Below are 26609 nucleotides of genomic sequence, written 5' to 3' on the forward strand. Positions count from 1 at the left end.
CATTTAGCAGGTATTTCAAAAATTCTTGGAGCTATTAATTTCATCACAACTATAATTAACATACGACTAGAAGGTATATTAATAGAACAAATCCATTTATTTATATTATCTGTTTTCATTACTGCAATTTTTTATCGTTTTTCTTCGATTACTATAATCATTAAACTGTCATTATCATTATTATCGATATTAATAAAGCGACGTTCTGGCAGAGTTATTAGCACGCCGGCTAAAATGCTTACCGGCTTTTTTTCCAGTTCCTCTGTTCTGAGTTCAAATTCCACCGAGGTCGACTTTGCTTTTCATCCTTCCGGAATCAAAAAACAAAGGTACTATTTGAGCACTAGGGTCGATATAATCGACTTATCCCTCCTGTCAGAATTGTTGGCTCGGCCTTATGCCAAAATTAGAAAGGATTGCTATTATCAGTAAATCACAATTAACATTTACTTTTTGTTACTCTAATCAATAAATTACAGTTACCATGAATTATTCGTAACTGCTTTCGGTAAATTCCAATTACCACTTCCTATATATTACTATCTACAATAAATTGCTATTCATATTTTCTCATTTAATACTGTTATCATTATACTTTTATCATTTGCCACGATTTACTTTTATTATCAAATTGCTATTATCTCTAACTCTCGACATTCTGTTTTTGTTTGTTATTTTTATTCGCGGTTTTATGCATAGATTTTCCCACTCGTATTATTTTTCACGTAGATATTTTGCCGCCGCTGTGTTTCTCAGCAGTCTTCAACAATAATAATGACAGTAATTAACATCTATTTTCCTAACAGCATACACATGTCTCCAAAATAAAACTGTGTTTATCTTTTCCAGATATTGTTTGCACTGTTTGTGTCATTTAAAAAATTTTCAATACACATATTTAGAAATTTTCTTTTGTGTGTTTATTTACGTTTCGTGAAGTCATGGAAACCTATTTATATACAGCTGACAATCGACAGTCATATTATAGTGCAGGCAATATAAAGCATTGCATGTATTGTTTATAACTGTGCTGTAGGTGTATGATCACCATGAAAGATCACCAGAGATACTAAGTCCTGACATTTATAGTAAGATCGAAAGATTTAGAGCATTGTTCCTTCTCAACGGTGTATTGTTATTGTTGTTATTTAGCCTTGATCGAGCAGTCCTATGATCAAATGTATTTCAGTTATGACCAACCCATCTTATTATATAGCTAGGAGTATATTGCCCAGTGTGTTCTTCTCTTTTAAATATAGTAGGGCATGAACTGAGGAACATTTGGCTACTATTTCTTTCAAGTAGAACAACTAAGTAGAGTTTCAGGTGCTTTATTGATAACTGAAATGTTTTTAAATGTTTTTAATTCATTAGTGAATATTTTTTCTTCACTTCTACAGAATATTGCGACAAAACAGATTTACTAAATTGGTTAACGGAATGTTCGCTGGATTAAAATCCATCCAATATCTGTAAGTACCAAAACATAAACATCATTATACTGCACAGAAATGAAGTGCCTTTAATTCTTAGTTGAAACCATTTCATTTTGTTTATATTGCCGCTAATATCCTTGAGAAAACCTGAATGTCAAGGCAACCCTATTCCTTTGCCAAATACTAGAAGTACAAAAGACGTTATATAGATACCTATTTTATCTTTCTACTTATCATTGACTGTGCCTAGGAATAAAGACCAGTCTCAGATGCCCTTATTTTGTGTCTTATCATGGACGCTGGCCAGGAAGCAAAACGTAAAGAAACAGCTTTCAGCAACGCAATTCACATACTTCTAAAGGAACCAAGAAGTGGGTCCCTGCATACTTGCTCCGTCTGGTGACAATTTCCCTCAGACCACTTTCTACATGTTAGAAAAGAACACATTAAATAATGAGATCATGGCTCATAGGAAAAAGACGTGATACTTGCAGTTGAAATGCTTTTGCTGATAAGATTTGCAAATCAGAAAGGATCTAACCGTAAGCAGCAACAAAAACAATTTAATTGTAAGCGAGAACAACAGTAATAAACGAGTGAATATTTGTTTTATCATTTTGGGTTGGCTTCATTTACATTTATAAAACCGTGTATCTTAACAGCAACCATAGTATAGGAGGCTTTTGAGTATTTAGCACAAAGCCATGAATTTGTGGAGGAAGCGAAAATAAGACTGTGATTTTTATACATTTATCGAGGGTAATAATGGCATAAGTGAAGCGAATTAACTATAACGTGGCGTTAAAATGATCTGGTTTTTACCTCTATCTTATTCTACTTTATATGTCATATTTTTCTATACTTTATTACTTTGCAGCTTTTCACATTTCTAACTAAGAGCTTACAGTTTAAGCAGAATTTATAAATTTCTGGACGAAATGGTTTGCAGTTTCAAATTCCGCCAGATAGACTTTACCACGACCCCCTCCATAATTTACCATTAGTATTAACAGAATATATAAAATTATCAATGTCAATGATCTGATCCAAGGTGCATAGCACAATATACATGTTTAGAAATCATTATTTAGTTTCACACCTTTACCTTTCCATCAATTAACCTTGTTGTTCATCCCTTTGAATTGATAAATTAAGCATTAGTAATATACTGTGGTTCAATGTCATTGACTATACGCTGCCCTCTATATATGGGGCAATATACCGGTATACGAAATCAACAATCATCTAGCTCCTAAAAATATGATTACAAATTTCCAGTGTTCATTATCGCTAACATCTATTCTGTTATCGAAAACAAACTACTCTTTGTCATATCATTTCTACCATATACCATATCACATTAACGTAAATACTAATAAAACCTTTTGGTACTATCGATGTTACAATGGCATCATTGGTGATGAAAGCTTCAATAATCCTTATCTTTTTATTGTGCTGCAAAAAGGAATACTACATGTAATTTCCAATGTTTCTTCCACTGCATCTTATAGGAGTATCACAAAACTAATGACTGCTTGATCAGCTAGAATGTATGAGTTAAAGCCCTCCTTAGATCTGGGACACCATAGAAACAGTCACCTTAATTTGATCAGTCCTAATTACATACTAATTTCCTCTCTCATCCATTAATCTACCCTATATCAAGTTCAGTAATACACTAAATATTTGCAGTTCGTCGTTTTGTCGTATGACTCCCCTCTGCATTCATACACGCACGCACACACACACACACACACACATACATACACTCACAGGAACACAAAACACATGCACACACGCGCACACACACACACATACAAGTCAAAATGGAGGTTTATTTCTGTAGTCGCTCGTCCAGCTAGTAATTCCAGAGAAATCCCCCTAAGTTAGCATTATTATATAAAAGCTAAACGTAGAAAAATACAGTTCCAGATATATATCTGATAAAAGAAAGAATGTTCGCTACAGGAACGCATTCAATCATAACTCTTCATAATTAAAACTGACCCGTGGCTAAACAATAACAAATCAGTATATCTTGTTTCTATCACCAACACGGTTAGTTATTCTGTTACAAAAGCGACACATCCTTCAGAGCCAACGTAGTTGCCAAATTCTTTCTAATCTCTATAATGCTGCACGGCTTCATGCTGTCACGAATGCTTTTAAATTCTTTGTTGTAAAGGTTGTAGCCAACATTGCTTTATATTTCTTTCCTTGCTGCAGGAATTTGGAAGAAAATCAAATTGAACACATTGAAGAGAAATCCTTTATGTATGTTGAAAACCTAATTTCACTGTACGTAACCATTTACAATTATTTTATACACCCTGTTAAGTAGTTTTCTATGGCTACTACAGGTCTGCACAAATTTCATCATGCTTACTCTGTGTGTACGTGTGTATTCATATACATATATAAATATATACATACATGCATACATGCATTCATACGTATACACACGCGCGCGTGCACACACAACTACACACAAACACAGACACACAAACAAACACACATCTAGTTCATCTACGCGAGATATTTAATTACCGAAAATATATTTTAAAAATCGACAGTTAGTCGGTACTTTGAAACACGCATACATGTATATATGCATATATACATACGTATATATAAATATATTCAAACATATTCTTATACATAAACATATAGTAATGAAAGTGTTGTAAAATATATTTAAATATATTTTACGTAGTTCAAACAAAATGTGAAACTGGATTATAATACGCTAGATAGAATGGATAGATATGTCTACTGTAAGAAAAAGTTGGCCTCCTACACAGAATTTCTCTCTGGAGTGAACTATTCAGGAGTGCGGAATGGGGAAAAATTGTTTTCAGTTTATATAAAAGTGTATTAACATTGAATGAAGGTGTTGGAGTTCGGGCAATATATGCCTTTGAAAAGTAATTTAAAGAAGTAGAAATTATAGAAAGTTATTTTTAAAATGTAAGTATGAATGACTTGTAACATTCCGTAAAACATCCAAGATTGCACTCGATTGATTTACTTTAATAGGAAAGTTACATTATAGCAGTGGTTCTCAACTGGGAGCCAACTGTCCCTTGGGGATCTATGTAATATTTTGTTGTTAAAATTTATGAGCAATAAATTGGCTATACACAAAATATTTTAACAATTTTTTTAATACTAATATTTAATTATAAAAATATATGATTATTTTTTAAACACTAAATGCCTCTGAGGGTCCAGTAGAGTAAAATAGGAATCAAAGGAAGTTCATAATAAATGGTTGAGAATTATTGTATTATAGGGTATAACTTTGTACAAACACCAATGGCAGGTCTAAACTGATAATTGTTTGAAAAAAGTTAAATTTTATGACTGTGTAATTATTGAAGTAAAGAGGTCATTTTTCTGAAAAACTAAGGTTAGGTTATACTGACTTGCGTTCACAACTATTTCCACGATTAAACTATTTTCCCTGTGAAATAAATAAAGAAAATACCTTTATATACAAACAAATGACGTTAAAATGCAAGCATTTGAAAAAAAATCCACACAGGGAAAAGTAGATTTAAATTTGCCGTACTTAGTAAATAGTGTGTGTGTGTGTGTGTGTGTGTGTGTGTGTGTGTGTGTGTGTGTGTGTGTGTGTGTGTGTGTGTGTGTGTGTGTGCCCTTGTACGTTTCGACGCATGAGGATGTAATAGTTCGGTCAAGTACCTAATGCTCGTGTTTCTGGAAAAGTATCAAGACAGCTCGCGATTTAAAACCTACAGCAATTTTCACACATCACTGCACAGCCAGAGTAACCTAATGATAAACTGAGCGCAAATTTATGCTTTCATCTGTTCAAATATGTGACGATGTACCAATGTTACAAATCAATACATTTTTTTTAATGCGGTATTTCAATATCAATACAGCTATCTGGCAGACAATCCCTTCAGAACGATGCCTCCGAATACATTGAAAGGTCTCATAAATTTGAAGTTCATGTAAGTACTAGAATTTAACTGGCAACAATTTCAGTTCATTATATTCAGATACAATTCTTCAGATGCATTCATTTTATTGATATAAAATTATTGGTATTTCTTAATATTTTTCTTTTTGGACTGTTTAACCCATGCCTTTCATTCGTCAGGACTGGGAAAATTATCAGAGATATAGAGAAATTATGGTATACTCACGGTTATGATTATTATTATTGAGCTTTTCTTCTTTCAACTTTGTTACCATTTCTTGCCGAGAGTCTTCCCGACACCTAAGGTAAAGAAACTCCCTGTAAATACTGATAAGCTATGAAAATAAACACACCAGATTGTTTATTTACAAAATCAAATGAAGTCATTTATAAAAGATAAATTACTTGGATGGTAAACGTTCTCACAGCGACAGTGCTTTCCTCAATACGTCTAACAATCTTTCTCTCATCTTGCCGGAATGGTAAGACAGAGATCATTTTCAGATAATTTCCAGTTCATTTCTTCATATATCATTCCTAGTGTTCCTACAATCACTGGTATTGTAACCGCCTTGAGATGCGACATTTTCGATTTCAATGAGAAAATCTTTTGCTTGGACTTTTTGTTGCAGTGTTTCTTTTGCTGAAAGCAGTTCTTCTCTTGGCGAGAATCTATATTTTCTCTTCATCTTACTTCCTTTTCTGTCTTTTTACATTGTTTCTACAGATTAGTTCATATAATATTGATATTTCACCTCTCATTATTTCAATCTCTTTTCCAGTTTGGAATTCTTCTCAGGTTAGTATTTCTTTGTTTTTGCAGGGCATACAACTGGTTTCAATTTTCTTAGCAGCTGCGTAAATAATTTCATTTAATTCAGTGAGATCTGGTTTTAGTTCTTGTATAGTTTCCTTTGTTATATAGTTAGTTTAATTTTTTTTCTATTTTGGATTGTATTTGAAAGCTTATGAAGTGGCTCTGTATCATGCATATCAGTGTATCTTACAAATGCAAGCTTATTCAGGATTTTCTGCTTCAGTTCTATCATAGACTCTCAGTGTTCCTCAGTAAGTGTGTTGTCTTCAAATATTGTTTCTCTACCACTTTCCCCGCTATCTTTATCAGGTTCGTTACAATTTATTTCTCCAGACGTTTGCGTGCTCCGGTCAGATTGCAGTCTTTCAATTGAGACTTGTGTAGAGTTGCTCTCTTCGTCTGGTTCTTCATTTCTTTGTTGTCTTATATTTAGGTCATTTTCCACTGCGCACTTGATTGCAGTTATTTCACTATCTGTGAGTCTTTTATTTCTGAGGATATCCCTCCTAACATTTGCTAACTTGTTTTTGTCCAAATACAGTTTGCTGTCTTGATTTCGTGTTCGCCATATTTTAGTGTGTTTCTCTTCAGATGGCCTTCCTAATGCATAGAAATAGGCGCATATTAATTCTGTATACTCTTCTCAGGTTCATTTGATCGTCTTGCATTTTTCTTTCTGTGGTAGGTGTGGTGGTAGACTTCAAGGGCTTGAGTTGGGGCAGTTCCCGTTCAAGTGACCATCCAGGTTTGTATTCAGAGAAGCGTTTGTGCCAGTGGATGACTTTTCAACACTAGGTTGGCTCTCTCCTGAGGGACGTGCTTCCAGATTAATCATAGGACAAGCGATTTGATGTACTGTTGTAGTTTTCCTTTGTGTTTCGTTAGACAGAGTTGTGTACATTAAAATTATTAGTATTGAACCCTGTATTGTGACAGATGTAGAAACGGTTGTTGTCTCTGACACTACTGTCGACTCTGCCGTTATGTTACTTTAATCTTGCTATTAAAGCATTGCTCATCATTAGTTACCACTAATTGTGCTTTGATCTGTATAGTTGTGGCTAACCTTTGTAGCCATGGTGACAGTATAGCCATTATTTATTTAAATCTGCCACCTTTGCTACTACTACTGTGTGGTATTATTAAATGTTGCTTAGTTCAACTTTTGTCTTATACTTGAGGTAATCATTAATATGTGAGGGTTGAAGGGAATAGTAAGTAGGAGGTAGAGGAGCAGCCTTTTGAATAGACCAAATACCACAGGTATGTAAATAGATTCGGCAGATGGCGAGGAGATCAGCAATGGACATTCCTGTGCGATAAGGAGACAAAAGAGGCCTTACACCCTTGTGGTCAGCAGAGGTCAATGTGTTTACTACTAGTAGTGATCAGTGAGAGTGCTGATCTTGGCCTTGAAAAGAACCAATTCACCCTGTTCTATTTTTAATTAATGATAGAAAACAACAACAACAACATCAACAACAGCAACAACAACAACAACAGCAATAATAATAATAATAATAATAATAATAATAAAAGTAATAATAATAATAATAATAATAATAATAATAATAATAATAATAATAATAATAATTAATTCGTTTTATTGGCCACAAGGGCTAATATCAATTAAAAACATATAAGGACAAAGACAGGACGAAGGTTACAAAAGGTTTTGTCCGAAAAGGTAGGAAAGTTCGTCTAAACAGAGGAAGAAAACGGAGAAAGATATAATAAATAAATAGATAAATAAATAAGTAGAACTCCCAAAGGGGGAGGCGCTTCGAAAAAGGAAAGGTTACACGTGGAAAAACCCATAAAACCACGGGAGCCTGGTCAGAAAAAAGTAAGAAAGGGGTATAGAGCCCTTTCTCCTTTTACATTACCTTTTTTTTTTTCTACAGGTGTATTCTCAGAATTGGTCCGTTTATACTGGCCATTTTTCCAACAGTCACCCATCTTTCAACGAATTTGCTATGAGACAGCACTTCCCTCTCTACTCTCATCTTCCTTTTCAAGTGGAACTTGAAAAAGTTGATGAGGCCTTGGCCAAAGAGGAAAGTGTCTGTCTTTAACCCTTTCAAATGGGTCCACCATATCACCTCTTTCGCTACAGCCACTAGGCATAGGAAAATTGCCTTGCCCTCCTGGTTAAAGGAGGTCGGCGGGTCAATTCTCACGATGGATCTAGCTGATAGCCGGATCCGTCCTACACGTGACAGTAGCTGTTCGATATAGACCCACAGGTCAGCAATGCTCGGGCACTGGACGAGTGCGTGCAGAACGGTTTCGTCGTCCTGAGCGCACCTCGGGCAGGCCCGGTTGACGGCACTTCCATGTCGGTAGAGTTTATCTCGAACAGGTAGCGCACCTCGGTAGCACTGCCAGGCGAGGGACCTTTGGAAATTATCCATGGGCCCCGGCCCGAAAGTTCTCCTGAACAGACTGCTTAGCTGATTATCCTCGATGCCTAGAGTTTCCCCGAGAACGTCGTCGCACTTTTCTCCCACTAACCCTCTATAGAAAGCTAGAGTGGATCTACTACCGATCGCACTGCCCGCCTGACTGAGGGCGGTGAGAGCTTGGCGGCATTCGAGGTGCCAAGCGCCCTTTCTCGGTCTACGTTTGATCCAGGATTGCAGCTCTGTTAAAGAAACGAGTTGCGGAAAATCGCGTCTGACGAAAGGCGACCACACCTGTTCACCGTCCAGGAAGCGCCTGAGATGTCGTAGCCTGAGCGCATGTTTGCGCATCAGCAACCACGGCATGCCAAGGCCTCCGTTCAGCGGCTGTTGACAGCAGATGGAGCGCCTGACCAGTGGTACCTGACCCTTCCACAAAAAGTTGAAGAGCAAGCGTACCATCTTGGTTAACCAGCGGTCGGGACAAGAGACGACGGTCAAACGATAATAGATGACGGATGCGATGTACGCATTCGCTACCTCCGCTCGACCTTTCAAGGAGAGCTTCCTCTCAGCCCATTTCTGGGTGAGGTTGGCCACCCTGTTCGTCACTTCTTCCCAGTTTTTCTCCAACTGGAGGTCCGGACCGAACCAGACCCCGAGCAGTTTAACGGGTCCGTCTGTCCAGCGCCCTACGACGCTGTTGGACGGCATGGACTTGCCCCTCCAGGTGCCTAGTTGCAAGCCCATTGACTTTTCCGCGTTAATTTTCGCACCTGTCACCGCTTCATACTCGTTTAGTGTCTCGCCAATCAGGTCAATATGCCTGTGGCTCGACACCATCACGGTAACGTCGTCGGCATAGGCAGACACGCTCCTTCCACATCCCAGATCACGGGGGACGCCCCTCAAAGCCTCCAACTTCCGCAGTAATGGCTCGAGAGTCAATACATACAGAAGGGAGGAGAGAGGACACCCTTGGCGAACCGAACGCGAGATGTTGAACGGTTCCGATAGATGGCCGTTCACCCGTATGACCGAGCAGATGCCGCTGTATAAAGCAGCTATCCACCCGCGGAAGACCGGACCGAAGCCAGCTGCCTTGAGAACAGCTGCCAGGTATCGATGGTCGACCCTATCGAAGGCTTTAGACTGATCTAAATTGATCAAAGCCCCACCCGCGCCAGCTTCGTTACCCACTCTCTCTATGATGTAGCGTATGAGATGGAGGTTGTCGTGGATAGACCTAGTCGGCACAGCGCATGTCTGCGCCTTGCCGATCAGTTTGCCCACGACAGGCGCCAATCTCTTGGCTAGCACCTTGGCCAAGATCTTCAACTCTGTGTTGAGCAGAGTGATGGGCCTAAAGTTCCCTATAATGTCCCCCTTGTTTGGGTCCTTTCTTAGCAAAGCCACCACTCCCCGACAAACAAAAGCAGGAATTCTCCCGTTTTGTTGCCAGTTGCAGTAGACGTTTGCCAAGACGCCCGCAAACAAGTCTGGCATTGACGTATAAAGCTCGTAAGGCAGACCATCCAAACCCGGCGATCTACCTCTCGTGCAGCCTTTCATCGCTTCCCGTACTTCCCAGGCAGATATCGGTCCTTCGCAGCACTCGGCCTCGCTGGTCGAGAGTTGCGGCAGGTCGTCTAGGTACACACCGAAATCTGTTCCGTCGTCCGTCCTACCGTTTGTCCCGAACAATTTAGCAAAGTGCTGCTGAAAGGCCGAACACATCTGCTTCGGTCCCGAAATCTCGCAGTCGTTCTGGTCCACCAAAGACCGAATGGTCGCTCTGTTGCCACGCTTCGCCTCAACCACGCGGGCCCATCGAGCGGCCTTAGTCCCCTCCCCGCTTACCGAAAGTGCTTTAGCTCTGACAACGCAGCCTTCATGCTTGGCATCAAAGTGTTGGTCGAGGGCCAACTTCGCTGCTAACACGTCGGTTGCGATACCTGTCCCAAGAGCCTCGTCTAGTTTGTTAACTAAATCCCGCTCTGTTTTCTTACGCTCTACAGCTAGAGCCTTACTAAACCTAATTGATTCTGCTCTAATTGCCCGCTTCAGGGCGAACCACCAGTTGTTGTTGATGATTGCCCCGGTTAAAGCCCTCTTAACTAATAAACTAATCCGGTCTCTGTAGGCTTTGCACGCCGTTGTCGACGTGTTTAGCTTCCAGTAACCGGGGCCTTGTCTATGGAGCCTATCTAAGTCGACCGTACAGATTACGAATTTGTGGTCCGTGTAGCCGACTATGTTGAATTGTGGACACCCTATGCTATCCTTATCCGCTGGCCTACAGAAAAATCTATCTAAGTACGATCTAGACGACCCGATGCGATTAGTCCAAGTCCACACTGGCACATTCGGGTTGTCTAGTCGATACCTGTCGGACAGCTGAAAGCGTTTGAGTAGGTTGGCGAGGCTCTTGCATCCCCCTTTCCTATTAGATGCTCCCGCACCCACCCTATCGATACGTTCGTCCAGGACAGCGTTCCAGTCCCCAACTAGCACTAAAGTGCGAGAAGTACCTAGGAAAACCTCCAGACGTTTGAAATAATCCGACTGCCCTGCTCCTGTCGGAGCTTAGGCAGCCAGCAGTCTGAAAGCAGCGCCATCACTACTATCGACGTCCAGGACCACCAACTTACCTTCCGGATCCAGGAAGACTGCCCTTATTTTCAAGTCTAGGCCTTTCCGAAATAGCACCGCAGTACCTCCACCGCCCGCTCCCGGCCGACACGGAGATAGGAAAATCTCGTACCCGTCAAAAAGGGCTGCGAGTTCCTTCGGGTTGGAGAGCCTGGTTTCGCTAATTGCTGCTACATCTACACTGTAAAACCTCAGGTCGTTCAACAGGTGACCTTGTTTCCAAGGCGACCCGAGGCCTCTCACATTTATGCTTCCGATTCTGAGAATTACCATGTTTTTTTTTTTTTTTTTAAAAAAAGGAAAGTATTAGAGGAGAAAAGGCTCTACTTACTGTTTTCTGGTGGGGTGGCTCCCCTATGTTTTCGTGTGGGTGTCTCCACTAAATTCCGATAAAGGCTTTGGGAGAAGCTTCTCCCTAGCGACCCAACATCATTCGGAAACTTTTCTTTTATTTTATTATAGTTTTCTTGGGTTATTTTTAGTGTGAGTATGTGTGCTGGTGGTGCGTTGTGTAGGGGTATAATGAAATTTGTGGTGTTTGCATTTGTACTGTTTTTTAAAAAGTCTAATAAGCGTTCATTTTTTGTGTTGATGGCTGTTACGTTTGTGGTGTGTGTGAGTGCTGGTGTTTGTGGTGGAGAAGGTGTTGCTATTTGTTGTGAGTGTGTGTTGTTGTTGCCGATGATGTTGGGAAGCTCACCTTTTTCGCGCCTCCCCTCTTTGTCAATTGTTTCTTTTGTCTTTCTTTTTCGTTTTTTTGTTGGTGGTACAGTTTGCCACTTCCCTTTTTCACTATCAGTGTTCGCACAATCCGAGCTGATCTGATCTGGAAAGGGAATGTTTGTCGGATCTGATGAAGATTCTTTTACAATTTCTGTTGTTGCTGGTTCTGTTATCTTTTTTGGTGTGGAGGTTCTTGGTGTTGGTGTTGGTGTTGGTTTGGTGATGGATGGAGATGGTGGTGTCGCTTTTCGTGGTGCTGGTGGTGATGGTGTTGGTGGTGATGGTGTTGGTGGTGATGGTGTTGGTGGTGATGGTGTTGGTGGTGATGGTGTTGGTGGTGATGGTGTTGGTGGTGATGGTGTTGGTGGTGATGGTGTTGGCGGTGATGGTGTTGGTGGTGTGGAGGCTTTTGGTTGTTGTTGTTGCTGCAATTTTCTGTTTTTGTCTGCCTCCATTCTTTGCTTGTAGATGGGGCAGTCTCTTTTTAAGTGTTTTTCACTGCTGCAGAGGTAGCACTTTGGTCTGCGCCCCTCTACTGCAATGTGTATTCTACTGCCATCCGGCAGGTTTATGGCGTCGGGTATGGTATTTATGCTATCTTGTTCAATCTGAACAAGGAGATGCATTTCCATGCCCAACCAGTTTTTTTCTTTTACTCTGTTCACCTTTAGGATAGTGGCAGTCTCTTCAATGTCGAAGAGCATAGCTGCCACTAGCCAGGAGATGTTCAGTTCTGGTGGCACATGATTTATTTTTATTTCTGTCACACGTCGACCAAGGTATGTCGGCATGAGTAATAATTCTTCCGCCTTTAACGGTGTTGTAGAGTGCCGGATGGCATCCTCTTCCGTTGGGAAGCGCACTTCCACTGTTCCAAAGCGCTTCCCTTTGGTTACGAAGCTTTTTTGGCCCCATATCAGCTTTAGAGCTAACTCCAATCTCTGTGGAGTAGCATTCTCCATCTTTTGGTATTTTGTATTGAATACCTTGTATACTATTGTTTTTCTTTTCGTTGCTTGTATTAATGCTTGTGGAGTGTTAAGGAAGACATTATTGCCATCCCTTCTTAACAATTCCTTGGCATTCTTTATTTCTGCCATTGTCACTTGGATTTCTTCTGAGCTCTGCTTAGCTGCGGAGGCGAAACCGTTACAATGGCTACTGGTTGTGGTCTTGGTACTGTTGCTCGTGTTGTTTACTTTGTTTTCTTTGTTCTTTTTTTCCTCCTCCCTCTCCGGTGTAGAAGCAATGGTGGAGGTGAGGGCTGGGAAGTCAGCAGCAGAGAGTCTGTTAAACAGACCTGAATCAGGAACACTCTCCACTATGGCGTCAGCTGGGCGAGGTGGAATGTGACTTGACCTGTCATTCTTTTTGTCGGGGAGTGATGCAGAGAGAAGAGAACAGCTGGCTGCTCTTTTCACTGGCATTTTGCCTTTTATGGCATTAACTGGACGGGGTGAAAAAAGACTTGACCCGTCATTCTTTTTGTCGGGGAGTGATGCAGAGAGAAGAGAACAGCTTGTTATTCTTTTTTCCGACATTTTTCAGATATGATACGTGTGAAATGTGAAAATGGAAGTTTTTCAAACGAAGAATTCACCCCTAAATGGGGGAAATCTCGCCTAACCGACTAGCTCCGCAAGAACCTAGTCGGCTTGGCTACAACAATATATAAAATTTAAAACAGATTTCAAAAGATTTCCGGGTAAAAACGGCAACAACTTACAGAGCTTCGGGAGACACGTCCATTCGCTTGAATAATAATAATAATAATAATAATAATAGTATACTGATATTCACATCTTTGAAATTTTGGATTTCTGATTTTTTTTATTTTTATTTAATTTTCATAAGTTTTGCTGTGGTTTACAGCTTTTGTAATTGTGCAGTTTGTATATATTAGCAGGTGCTTAAATCCTTATTTTTTATCGTGCATTTAATTGTGTTGTTGCAATAAAAGACATGCTTACATATTCGGGTAGTCATGGAGAAAAGAAAGGTAAAATTTTCACACAAAATCTTAGATATTAATTTTTTTAATTTTCTAGGGATGATCTTTTGTATGTCCGATCAGAGAAGACTGTAGTGTTTTTGCAATAAAATCGATGTTTACAGTTTCGAATACTCAGGGAGTAAGGAAAGAAAAGGAGGGTAAAATTTTCACAGAAAACTGTGGATATTAAAGTTTTAAAATTTACTAAAAATGATCTATTGTTTGTCCGAACAGAGAAAACTGTAGTGTTCTTAGAATAAAAAGGATGTTTACATTTTCGAATACTCAGGGAGAAAGGAAAGAATAGGTATTCACAGAAGTTGTAGATATCAATTTTTTTTTAATTGATCATGTGTGTGTTCGAAAATTGTAGATATGTAAGGTTCTTAACTTATTTTGATGGAAATTTAAAATACTCACAGGAAATTGTAGTTATTACAGTTTTTGAGAGTTATTTTTCAGTTGTCTTGCTGGGTTGTATTAGTGTTTCTGTGTCTTCAGCTGCTGACTATTATTATCATTATTATTATTATTAGTAGTAGTAGTAGTAGTAGTAGTAGTAGTAGTAGTAGTAGTAGTAGTAGTAGTAGTAGTAGTAGTAGTAGTAGTAGTAGTAGTTAAGATGTCGCACAGTATCCAATATCGTGATGTTGTTGGTTGAAGATATTGTGTCTACCGGGAGACTGTACTGTCTGTCAAGTCACAGCGAGGACTTCAGATAGATAGTACTTTATGCAATATGCGTGCAGTTCCAAGTAATACCGATTTTTGCAATACACATAGATTGTAGGGTATTTCCAAAGTTTCCAGATGATTTTTGAGGTTGGGTGGTATTGAACCCAATGCTCCGATGAGAATAAAACAGAACTTCTAGCTTGTATTACTTTGTCAGTCTGAGTGTTAATGTCCCACATCATCTTGTATTTCTTACTTTCTAGTACTTTACTAAGTTCATTTTCCTATCCACAACTTTTCATTGTATTGAAATGGTCTTTTTAAGGATTGTCAAAAAATAAAAAAATAAATAAAAGTAAAAACTTATTTACTTATACCCTTGTTTTGAAAGAAAAAAGAAAAAACAGAGAATAAGAAATAAAAAAGGAAAAATAAATAATAAAAGAATGTTTTCCTGTCCTTTTTATATTCTTTGAGTTATATTTAGAATATATTCCTGTCATACATTTATTTATTTATTTTTGGCAAGGTGTAGTTCTGTATGAGAATACATTAGTATAATATTTGTAAATTAATAATTTTAAAAATCAGTTAGTAAGTAAAATAAAATAACTATATATATCATATTATACCCATACATATATAGATATACATACATACAAAACGTACTCTTTGCTTTTCTTTTTTCTCTTTCAAACATTTAACTTCGGAGAGAATCTTTTTATGAAGTGTAGTTCCATTGCCTTTCGGTATTGCGGATCGTCCTATGTACATTTGTAAAAGGGAAAGATTTTGAACTTTCGTCTCCACATATTTCTAAATGTTTACTCAATGGAATCTTTCGTAGTTCTTCTTGCCGGATATGTTGCCTGTGAATTCTTGCACGTTCGCAGAGGAGTTATTCGTTTCACCAATGTAATTTTCTTTACATTTTGGGCAGGTAATGCAGTATATGAGATTTTGTGTTTTACATTTCATATCTGCATTTATCTTTAAAATATATCCGCTCTTGAACTTTACATGGGAACCACTTTCTATATACTTGAAGTTGTTGGTATTGTTACACGTTTCACATCTATCTCCACATTCTTTTACTATGAATTCTGGTTTGCTCTCTGATCTGAATTCTGCCCTTGTGCGGTGTTTTTTAAGGTTTTTGGTTGACGTCTGCTATTCCGTAAGGTGTTTTTTCAATCAGAGTTTTCATCTTGGGGCTTTGTAGGAGTATAGGATAGTTTGATTTTATGACGTGGAATATGTTAGTTATTCCAGGACTGTATATGTTAATGAACGGAATGGTGTTTTCATTAACTTTTTCTTTAGGTGTCCGTAGTTGGGTGATATTCAGTTTCATCGCCTTTTTAATTCCTTCATTAATTAAGCCTAAGGGGTATTTTTGTATACATATATGTATGTATGTATGTATGTATGAACGTATGTTTATATATATATGTATGTATATATACTTATATATTATTTATATTATATATGTATATATATGTATATATATATATATATATATATATATATATATATATATATATATATATATATATATATATATATATATATATATATATATATATAAGCAATGTTAATTCTCTAAATGAAGTATTAACAGTAACTGCACGATAAAGTGTAGTATATTGCCACTTAAGTGTGGCTGACCCCTAGGGGTGGATGTTACTGTTGCTTTTAGCCCCAGGAGGACATCTCCTCCAGCTGGCTTATCGACACACGACTGTGTCCTGTTTGCCAAGGGAAGTTATCCCTCTCACCACGATCTGCAGCACGAACGGATCCGGATTTCAGGGTTATTTCCCTTCGTCGGCGTTCGATAGCTGCTGACCTTGGCGAGAGAGACAAAAACCTGGCAATCTTATATCTACTTTTCCAGTGAAATTCTTCACTGATATCGAGAAGGTGAAAACAAGCAATGTTAATTCTCTAAATGAAGTATTAACAGTAACTGCACGATAAAGTGTAGTATATTGCCACTTAAGTGTGGCTGACCCCTAGGGGTGAATGTTACTGTTGCTTTTAGCCCCAGGAGGACATCTCCTCCAGCTGGCTTATCGACACACGACTGTGTCCTGTTTGCCAAGGGAAGTTATCCCTCTCACCACGATCTGCAGCACGAACGGATCCGGATTTCAGGGTTATTTCCCTTCGTCGGCGTTCGATAGCTGATGACCTTGGCGAGAGAGACAAAAACCTGGCAATCTTATATCTACTTTTCCAGTGAAATTCTTCACTGATATCGAAAAGGTGAAAACAAGCAATGTTAATTCTCTAAATGAAGTATTAACAGTAACTGCACGATAAAGTGTAGTATATTGCCACTTAAGTGTGGCTGACCCCTAGGGGTGGATGTTACTGTTGCTTTTAGCCCCAGGAGGACATCTCCTCCAGCTGGCTTATCGACACACGACTGTGTCCTGTTTGCCAAGGGAAGTTATCCCTCTCACCACGATCTGCAGCACGAACGGATCCGGATTTCAGGGTTATTTCCCTTCGTCGGCGTTCGATAGCTGCTGACCTTGGCGCTCCTGGTGATTAGTTGCGTAGGTACAGTCCTTGGTAAAAGGTATACGGTATCAGGTATTTCAGCGGGTAAGCCGTAGTTTAAATTACATGCAAGAAGAAAATGGAGGCAAAATAACAGGAAGAAGCTGGTTGTTTGCGCTATTATGCCATTAATTTAATTAATTAATTAAAAAAAGTGGTAGTAATAGTACATTTACGATCGTTTCTGTTTACCAGTTGTAGTGGTGGATATCATTAGAATGCATAGTCGTACTATGTATGTTATGTCTGCGTGTGTGTGTGTGTGTGTGTGTGTGTGTGTGTGTGTGTTACTATATGAGTAACACTATTCTCTTTTGATTTGCATAACCTACATTGGGAATCTACATGGTTTTTGTCTATGTTAGCTTTTATCTAATTAATCCTTAGTGCTTGATCTTGTGCTGCTACTAACAAACTGCCTGTGTCCCTTTTCAGCCTTCTTTTCTGCAACCATAGCTATAACTATTTGCGGCAACTATCTTTGGGAATCTACCATGTAAAGTTTTCTCCTGCCAGTCAGATAACTTTCGTTCTTTTCTTTGGTTTTTAAGTTCGTTTGGCATTTTGGTTTCCCTATATCTTACTGTGACTCAAGCAGCTTTTAATAAACTTTCTTCACTATTACCTACTGATATTAACCCTCTTCCGCCTGCTTGGTAAGTATAATTTTGATACTCCTGCCTTTGGGTGGAGTCCTCCATTTATATTTAATTCCTCCCTAGTTCTTCTTGTCTAGATTTACTAATTCAGATTTTGTCCAATCTACTATAGCTGCTGAATATCTAAGTAACAATATTGCCCAAGTATTTACAGCCTTCCCTAGATTCGGACCATTTAGCTTTGACTTCATTAGCTTCCTCACCCTTCTAGTGTATACCTTCTCAATTTTCGTTTTCATCTCTATAGTTAGTACTCTGTCAGATTCTAATACTCATAGATACTTATAACTCTCTCCTTCTTTCAATGATTTTAATGTCTGGTCATCTGGTAATTGAATGCATTCACTGTTGACTACCTGTCCCATTCTCATAACTAATATTGCACAATTATCTATGCCAAATTCCACGCCTACACCTTTGCTGAAGGGTCTTACAGTCTATATTAAGGAATCTATCTCTTTTTCATTCTTACTAAAATGCTTCAGATCATCCATTTTGAACAAATGGTTAATTTTTTCATTATTATTTCTGAACTAATACCTGTCTTTGCCTTTTTGCCTAATTATTATTATCATTATTATTATTATCATTATTATTATTATTATTATTATTTTATTCTGACTTTTGTTTTGCATTTGTACAAGTTGGATCCAAGTCTCACCCTGAGACCTCAAGAGACAACAAGTTAGAAGTTCATGTAGGTGTTATGCCTAGGGTACCATATATTTGGATTTGTACAGTTTTGTTCAAGTGAATGTTTAAGAAACCATAAGAAAATTATGTTTGCTTTAAAATTTGAGATCACATAGACAGTATTTTACGTAGGATATGGGCAGTTCCCATGAGCACTATCTTTTGAACTTCAGCCATTTTGGGGTTTCCTGGTATCTGAGCTAGGTAGTAATCAGCCCGTTTCGCTGTCATTCCCAGGGCACCTATGACAATAGGTATTGTTTTCGTCTTCAGATTCCACATTTTGCTAATCTCTATTTCAAGATCTTTATATTTGCTCAGTTTTTGGTAGGTCTTGACAGATACGTTTATATCGATTGGAACAGTCATATCAATGAGGAAGCATGATTTTTGTCTGAAGTCTTTCAGTATGATGTCTGGCCTATTTGCGTCTATCTTTCTGTCAGTTTGAATGGTGAAGTTCCAGAGGAGTGCAATGTGATCATTTTCAAGTACTGGGGGGTGGTTTGTGTTCCCACCAGTTTTTATCATGGGGCAAGTCCAGGTTTTTGCATATTACCCAGTGAATATATTGTGCAGCTCTATCATGCCTGTTGAGATACTCTGTAGGCGCAAGCAGACTGCACATGGAGACAACATGATCGATGGTCTCATTTTGTTGTTGGCATATACGACATAATGGGGAGCTGCCGTTCTTTAATATGTTGGCCTGGTAGTTCTTTGTAGGTAGGCATTGATCTTGGGCTGCTATGATAAACCCCTCTGTTTCTGATTTCAAGCCAGAGCCCATTAACCATTGGTGGGTAAGGGCTTTGTTAATATCTGCATTATTCGCTCTCTTTGGGTATTTGCCATTGAGAGGTTTTCCATGCCATTTTTCAGTCATAATATCTAAGGCAGCAATTTTAGCACGGGTTTTCAAGCGCTTAGCTTTTTCTGCAGGTGTTTCTAGTTCGTCTAATTCTTGAATTTGTTGCAATTGGAATTCACTTAGATATTCCTTTGCCTGTTTTGTTACTGAGTAAGATGCTTTCTTGCTTTCATGTTTTAAGACAAGTTTTAGCATCCAGTCCTCAGAGTTTTTCAGATAGGTGTCTAGGCCAATTGTGGCTACCTTCATTGATAATGCCAGCTGTAGAAGTCCTCGGCCTCCCTCTTTTCTTGGCAGTTTTCGTATTTTTCTGTCAACATTACATATTTCAGTAATTGACCAGTTAACGATATTGAAACTGTAAGTCACGACTGGTATGGCTAGAGCATTGATCGCTTCGATCCTGTTTCTCGCGTTCAGCTCTGTCTTCAGTATTGCTCTCACCCTGCGATAACATTCTCTTCTGATCCTTTCCCTCATCACTGAGTGCTTGATATTGTCCCTTTGAATTACCCCTAGGTATTTGTAGCTCTCCGCTGGTTCTAACTCTTTTATGACATTTTGCTGGTCAAGGTTCACATTAGATGTATTTGTCATTTTTCCTTTGATAAAGGTAGCTTTTGCACATTTATCAAGGCCAAATTGCATCCTGATGTCATCACTGAATTGTTTAACAATCGCTAGTAGGCCTTTGAGCTGTTGGTCATTTTTTGCAAAGAGCTTTAAATCATCCATGTAAATGAGATGATTTATATTTTTATCAAATATTTTATAACCATACTGTGCATCATTGAGCAATTTTGAGAGCGGTATTAGGGCTAGACAGAAGAGGAGTGGTGATAGTGAGTCACCCTGGAAAATGCCACATGAAATTCTTACATTTCCAGCATTTAGAGATTCATTGTCATTGTTCAACATCAGTGTGGTTCTCCATGATCTCATACTTACAGATAAAAAGTTTCGCAGAGTAGGAGCTATTTTATACATTTCCAGACATTTCCTATTCCAGCTATGTGGTAGGCTATCAAAGGCCTTTTTATAGTCTATCCAGGCTATTGACAAGTTTTATAGTCTATCCAGGCTATTGACAAGTTTTTATTATTATTATTCAGTAGTTTTATTTTTATAACGTGCTTTCACTTCACTACCGAGTGCAGCTCTGTGCGCCTTGGGTATGTGCTGTGGTTTGCTGTGGTGCTCTTATGTTTACTGTATTGAAAGTGTTTTGCGTAGAATGTGTGCAGTACCCAGTAGTGCAATTTTCTGTATGTTATATATATTTGTAAGTCCTGCTATTTTTGTTATGTATTTGTCTGAATATTTTTTTATTATACCTAAGGCACCTACTATGATAGGAATTGTTTCTGTTTTTAGATTCCACATTCGAGTTATCTCTATTTCCAGGTCTTTGTATTTTGAAAGTTTTTCCATTTCTTTTAGAGAAACGTTGTCATCTGCTGGTATTGATACATCAATTAGAAAGCATTTTTTTTCTTCATGATCTTTGACAACTATATCTGGTCTATTTGCCTTAATTTCTCTATCTGTGTGTATTGGCATATCCCAGAGTATGGTTGCTTTCTCGTTTTCTGTGACCTTTTCTGGCGTGTGTTTATACCATCTTTATTATCATTATTATTATTATTATTATTATTATTATTATTATTATTATTATTATTATTATTATTATTATTATGAAGGCGGTGAGCTGGCAGAATTGCTAACACACCGGGCGAAATGCTTAGCGGTGTTTCGTCTGTCTTTACGTTCTGAGTTCAAATTCCACGCAGGCCGACTTTGCCTTTCATCCTTTCGGGTCGATAAATTAAATACCAGTTACGCATTGGGGAGTCGATGTAATCGACTGGTCCCCTCACCCAAAATTTCAGGCCATGTACCTATAGTAGAAAGGATTATTATTCATTGTTATCATTACTGAGATACATTGAACAATGTAATTGCTCAATGTGTTTCAATGTAGGTTTGTTCAATATAACAGGTGTGACAGACATCCAACAAAGTCAAAGTGAATACTTTCGCAGTATATTAGTTACGTCCGTTTTCGTTTTAATGACCACAGGCAAGGCTGTGTGTTTGAGAAGTTTGCTGCACATCTACAACGCTTGAGGAAGTGTTCTACCATAGTAACAGGTCCACAAATGTTTGTGAGTGAAACTTGGTGCATGGAAACTGCGGGGATGCTGAAAATTCCTGGCTCTGAGTAAAAGAAAATACAGGAAGATCATTTAATTATGGTTTTATTCAACATATTCCCTTCTTAGATTCACACACTTCTTGCAGCGCTCCTTCAGTTTTTCCAAGCCTTGTAAAAGAACACAGAAAGTTGAGCCTCCAACCAGGCCTTTGGCGATACCCTTAAAGCCAGGAACTCTTCAGTACACCCTCGTAAGTGATAAATTTAAACCGTTGACTGGTTAGCATCAGCAAGTGGACCTTAGAGCTCTGTAGCAGAGCTCGCTCTGTTGGAAGCATAAAGGGTCGTTTACTGTCTAAGATTAACTTGTCTCTTTCCATCGGTCTTAGAGATCCTGAAAAGGATCATTGCTGTTACTCTACTCGTCCAATTATACCATTAGAATGTTATTACTTGGGTTTGGATTCAGCTTTGCCGTTCATCTTTTCAGGGCCACTGACATATACTTTAGTCATGACCTGGTGTTGCTGAAATCGATTAAACTCCTCCTACTTGGATATTGTTGTCGTATTATATCTTGGCTTTACAGATTATATCTCATCCACTCCGCATTGTCTACGTAGTTTTAAATCGTGTTAGAGGTTATTTCGTTTACTTATTTTGAATTTAAAAAAGCACTAGAGGAAAGTTTTATCAAATAATTACAACTTACAGTGCTACATATGTGAGAAGTCACCATATGAACACTATGCTATATCTCTTGGAATTAAAATGTTCTAAAAACAACCACTCACTTCACTAATTGTCTTCAGCAAAGGATAATACAACTGTCTCGTGGCCAAGGCCGCAATAGAGATAACAGAATTCAATTTATTGCGTCGTTATATTATGAGAGAAATGACATTATGTCAAAGCCGATATTAGGAATTGTTTATCATTATTATTGCTGTTGTTGCTGTTGCAACATTGGAAATTAGTATTACGCATGTCAATGACGACACAATCTCAGAGAGTGGTAAAAGATCTTTTAAGGAGACATTTAAGTCAGTTTCATCTAACTTACCACTGATATACTAAATTGCTTATTAAATTATTGTCCTCGTCTAGCTGAATATAGCTTAGATACACTAAACTGTGATTGATACTACATTTTATTCTTCTGCATCAGTTTAGATCTTGTTAACAATTTATCTCAGATAATTGACCACAGTGTATGAAAAAACACTGTCCAGTCAAAACAGTACGAAGCCTCAGCGACTCGTAGATAAGACAATATAAAGAGAAAAAGAGGAGAAAGGCAGATGGGTAGGCAAGAGGAAACGAGCAAGAGGTTGGAGTGAGGAAGGAGGAGGGGAAGAGGATAATTCGTGGTGATTTTTGTTTTACTACTGATTTTATTGCTCAGAACCTCCTCCCACCAGATCAAAGGCTTTCCAGCCGTGATCATCTAGTCTTTCTTTTATTGAAACTATTTAGACAAGAACAGATAACAAAACCAAGGCTGTGAGGAGTTTTCAGCACTTTATAAGGAAAGAGATATAGTCTTACGGCTGTTTCTGGGATATCCTTTAACATTGGCGGCAGTCCCGTTCACGTCATTATCGTTAGCTGATTTGTCTGAACATTTTCTCTCATAAATGAGGTGTGCTTTTAAGTTACCACCAACCAGTTTTTTATCGAGACACCATCTCGGGCAAAGTTGCCCACCAAGGCGAAAGAGACTTTGCTCCCCTGGTTTTGATATCAGAGTGATTCTACTTTAAGTTCATTGCTATCCAGGGCTAATGTACTCGATATACCCGGGACACCAGTTATTTGAAGGCGCCGGACACTAGCATTTTCACTCCCTTCTGCAGGTTCCAAACAGCTTCACCAGGTGAAGACCTGGAGTTGGACTTGATTACTGCTATCTTAAGCGGTAATTGCAAATAAAGGAACAAAACTATTTGGGAGTGGGGGAACCCACTTAACAAAACACGCTCTGTGGGGTTTGCTGTATAGTCGCCATTTCATTTCAAGGTTGTAGCGATGGTGTTGGCGAATGTCATGTGACTGAGAAAGAAAGTCTGGGGAGAGAGAATGAGAGGGGTGGAGCAGGAGAAGATGCGTGTCTCTTGTAGGTAAAATAATATAGTGGAGGGTGGGCGCCCACGAGCTAAGAGAGGTGTGTTGTATTACGAGTGTTTAATTCCTTGTACCTCAAGTACCTCAGGTATTTATAACTGGATTGAGGTTCAATTGCCTTTATCATTTCACCACTTGGCATACATCTGCCTTCTTTCCTGACAAGCTTTCCTCGTCTCATCACCATCGTATCAGATTTTGAGAGTCTAAACTCCATCTTAATATTACTTGAGAAAATCTACACAGTCTGGATTAGGCTGTCCAGTTCAGCTTCACTTTTGGGGAAAAACTTCAAGTCGTCCATGTGGTGCACCTTGTCGACTAGGTCCGGTTTGTTATGCTCTAGTGTCTGATCTGTTTCGATTGGGAAATCCCAGATGATTTTACTAGTCTCCGACTCCGCCACTCTCTGAGGTTTGTGCTCATAATACGTTTTGCCTTTTACGCAAGTGGTTCAGTTTTCCCTTACCTCTTCCCAGATCATACCCCAACTCATTATTATTATTATTATCATTATTATTATCATTATTATTATTATTATTATTATTATTATTATCATTATCATCACCGTCATCATCATCATCATCATCATTATTATTTTTATTTTTATTATCATTATTATTATTATTATTATTGTTCAGTAGTTTTATTTTTATAACGTGCTTTCACTTCACTACCGAGCGCAGCTCTGTGCGCCTTGGGTATGTGCTGTGGTTTGTTGTGGTGCTCTTATGGTTACTATTATTATTATTATTATTATTATTATTATTATTATTATTATTATTATTATTATTATTATTATTTGTATACGAGGCGAAAAGAGGTACCACTTTGTTGCTCTGTAAAATTTGTTGTTTTATCAAGCATTTCTGAAAGAAAAAAATATTTTGTTTTGAATACCTCTTGCGAAAAACCCTTCTGGAACTTCTCTAGATATCTTTCCCGTATAAGAAGAGAAAACAGAGATTTTTTTTAAGCATTAGTTTTTGTGCTTACATTCAACCTAATAAGAACTAGCTATGAGTCGACGAAGAGTTAACGCCTCCTAAAAACTTCAATTGTTTATAAAAGTACAGAAATTAATCAAGACGAAGGAAATCATACGAGAAAATGTAAGCGTTTACAACGCCAAAACAATAATTTATTGGCTGAAAACATCTGCACTGAAGTAGATATTACTAACGATGTATTCAACAGCAATTATAAAATACACACGCAAGTTTTCTTTGCCGGGCCGCTATAATCAGCACGCATGCGCTTTTCCTCAAGCAAAAGACTGAATAGAGAGCGTCGAATTGTAAAACAAAGAAAGCCTTCTTTCTTTTGTTATATCTCATCGAATTAACGGATCATTGATACAAATCAACCTAGCAAACTTTCGTGACAAAGGGATAAGCATTCATAACGCAGTCCCTTGATGAATAGCAAAATACAAAGTAAATAACTTATCTCCGCATTTCGGAAGACAAAGAGGCCTTCCTCGTGCCGCTTGAAGAGTAATTGCAGCCAGCATTTGCCGATGTACGGAATGGTATATTCTCTATGAGATGAGGAAGTAATTACGTAACCATATATGTAATGTTTGTAACGGATGATGAAACGGAAAGACAAGTTATATCATTAATATCGCCTTGTAACGAACAGAAGAAAATAAATAAGACAGTCCACTGTCGAGAACAGTAAAAACAGAATAATAGTAGTAAGGGAGAGGCAAGTAAAATGTTCAAAGCGCAGCTTGACCCACCTCCATGATTTTCACAGATTTTTGTACGAAATGAAGAGCAGCTTGAACATTTAATGAGGTAACCTGAAGATTTAGGGGCAAACTTAAGGGCAAAATGAGCTTTGCTCACATATAGATAAAACGGGCTTCTTTCAGTTTCCGTCTACTGAATCCACTCATAAGCCTTTGGTCGACCCAAGGATATAGTAGAAGACACTTGCCCAAGGTGCCGCGCTGTGGGACTGAGCCCGGAACCATGAGGGAAGCAAGCTTCTTACCACACAGCCCCGAATGCGCCTATATTTAAATCTTTAGTAAGACGTGTGCACTTCTTTGCCTATTTCGATGCCTGAATTTCCACGGACTGTTGCGAAACGAGAGATTTACTTCACGAAATGAACGGAAAGATTAAAGTTTACTAGAGTTGTGAAAAATCTTGATCTAATTCAGAAAATTGTAATCATCTTTTATTTATACCTGCTTAATTTGTATAATAATACGTCTTTTTTTTATATATCTTTAATTCATCCTTATATATTTTGTAACACATTTGTATGCCCGCTTGTTGTATGAAAAAATGAGCCCTAGTGGCTAAAATTAAGAAACGATTAAAGTGTTGGGATCTGATTTGATGTAGACTTCCAGGTGAACAAGAACTTGTGGGGAGGTGACGAGCAGGGTAACCAATCTCACCCAGAAATGGGCAGAGAGGAAACTGTCCTTGAAGGATCGGGCGGAGGTGGTGAATGCATACATCGCCTCTGCCATCTACTATCGTCTGACCGTCGTCTCTTGCCCCATTTCATACCTGATAAAGTTGGAGTGCTTGCTCTCCCACTTTCTATGGAAGGGACGTGTTCTGCTCGTCAGTCGGTCCATCTACTGTCAACAGCCGCTGAGTGGAGGACTGGGCATGCCGAGGCTAATAAAGCGCAGACATGCGCTAAGGCTGTGACATCTCCAGCCTTTCCTAAACGGTGAGCAGGTGTGGTCGCCGTTCATCAAACGGGACTCTCTGCAGCTCGTCTGATGGAACTACAATCCTGGGTCAATCGCAGACCAAGAAAGGGCGCTTGGCACCTGGAGTGTCGGCAAGCGCTCACAACCTTCTGACAGGTCTTTGAAAAACATATTAAGAATATTGGAGCTGTTGTCAGGCACGGGGTGAT

General features: G+C 38.6%; 2 protein-coding genes across 2 annotated transcripts in view; one reads left to right on the plus strand and one right to left on the minus strand.

Annotated features, from left to right (window-relative positions):
• Window positions 1-26609, plus strand: part of LOC106876284 (uncharacterized) — a 124715-nt gene that overhangs the window by 89702 nt on the left and 8404 nt on the right. Inside the window, exons 13-15 of the mRNA XM_052965552.2 lie at window positions 1401-1472; window positions 3663-3734; window positions 5345-5416. Coding sequence (XP_052821512.1) covers window positions 1401-1472; window positions 3663-3734; window positions 5345-5416 — 216 coding nt within the window. The remainder of the gene's footprint in view (window positions 1-1400; window positions 1473-3662; window positions 3735-5344; window positions 5417-26609) is intronic.
• On the minus strand, window positions 11138-13422 carry LOC149137219 (uncharacterized). Its single transcript, XM_089347603.1, has one exon. It carries the CDS (start codon window positions 13404-13406, stop codon window positions 11580-11582), a length of 1827 nt encoding a protein of 608 aa, XP_089203729.1. The 5' UTR covers window positions 13407-13422; the 3' UTR covers window positions 11138-11579.

This window comes from Octopus bimaculoides, chromosome 2 (genome assembly GCF_046866305.1).
Source record: "Octopus bimaculoides isolate indiv1 chromosome 2, ASM4686630v1, whole genome shotgun sequence".
Lineage (NCBI taxonomy): Eukaryota > Metazoa > Mollusca > Cephalopoda > Octopoda > Octopodidae > Octopus > Octopus bimaculoides.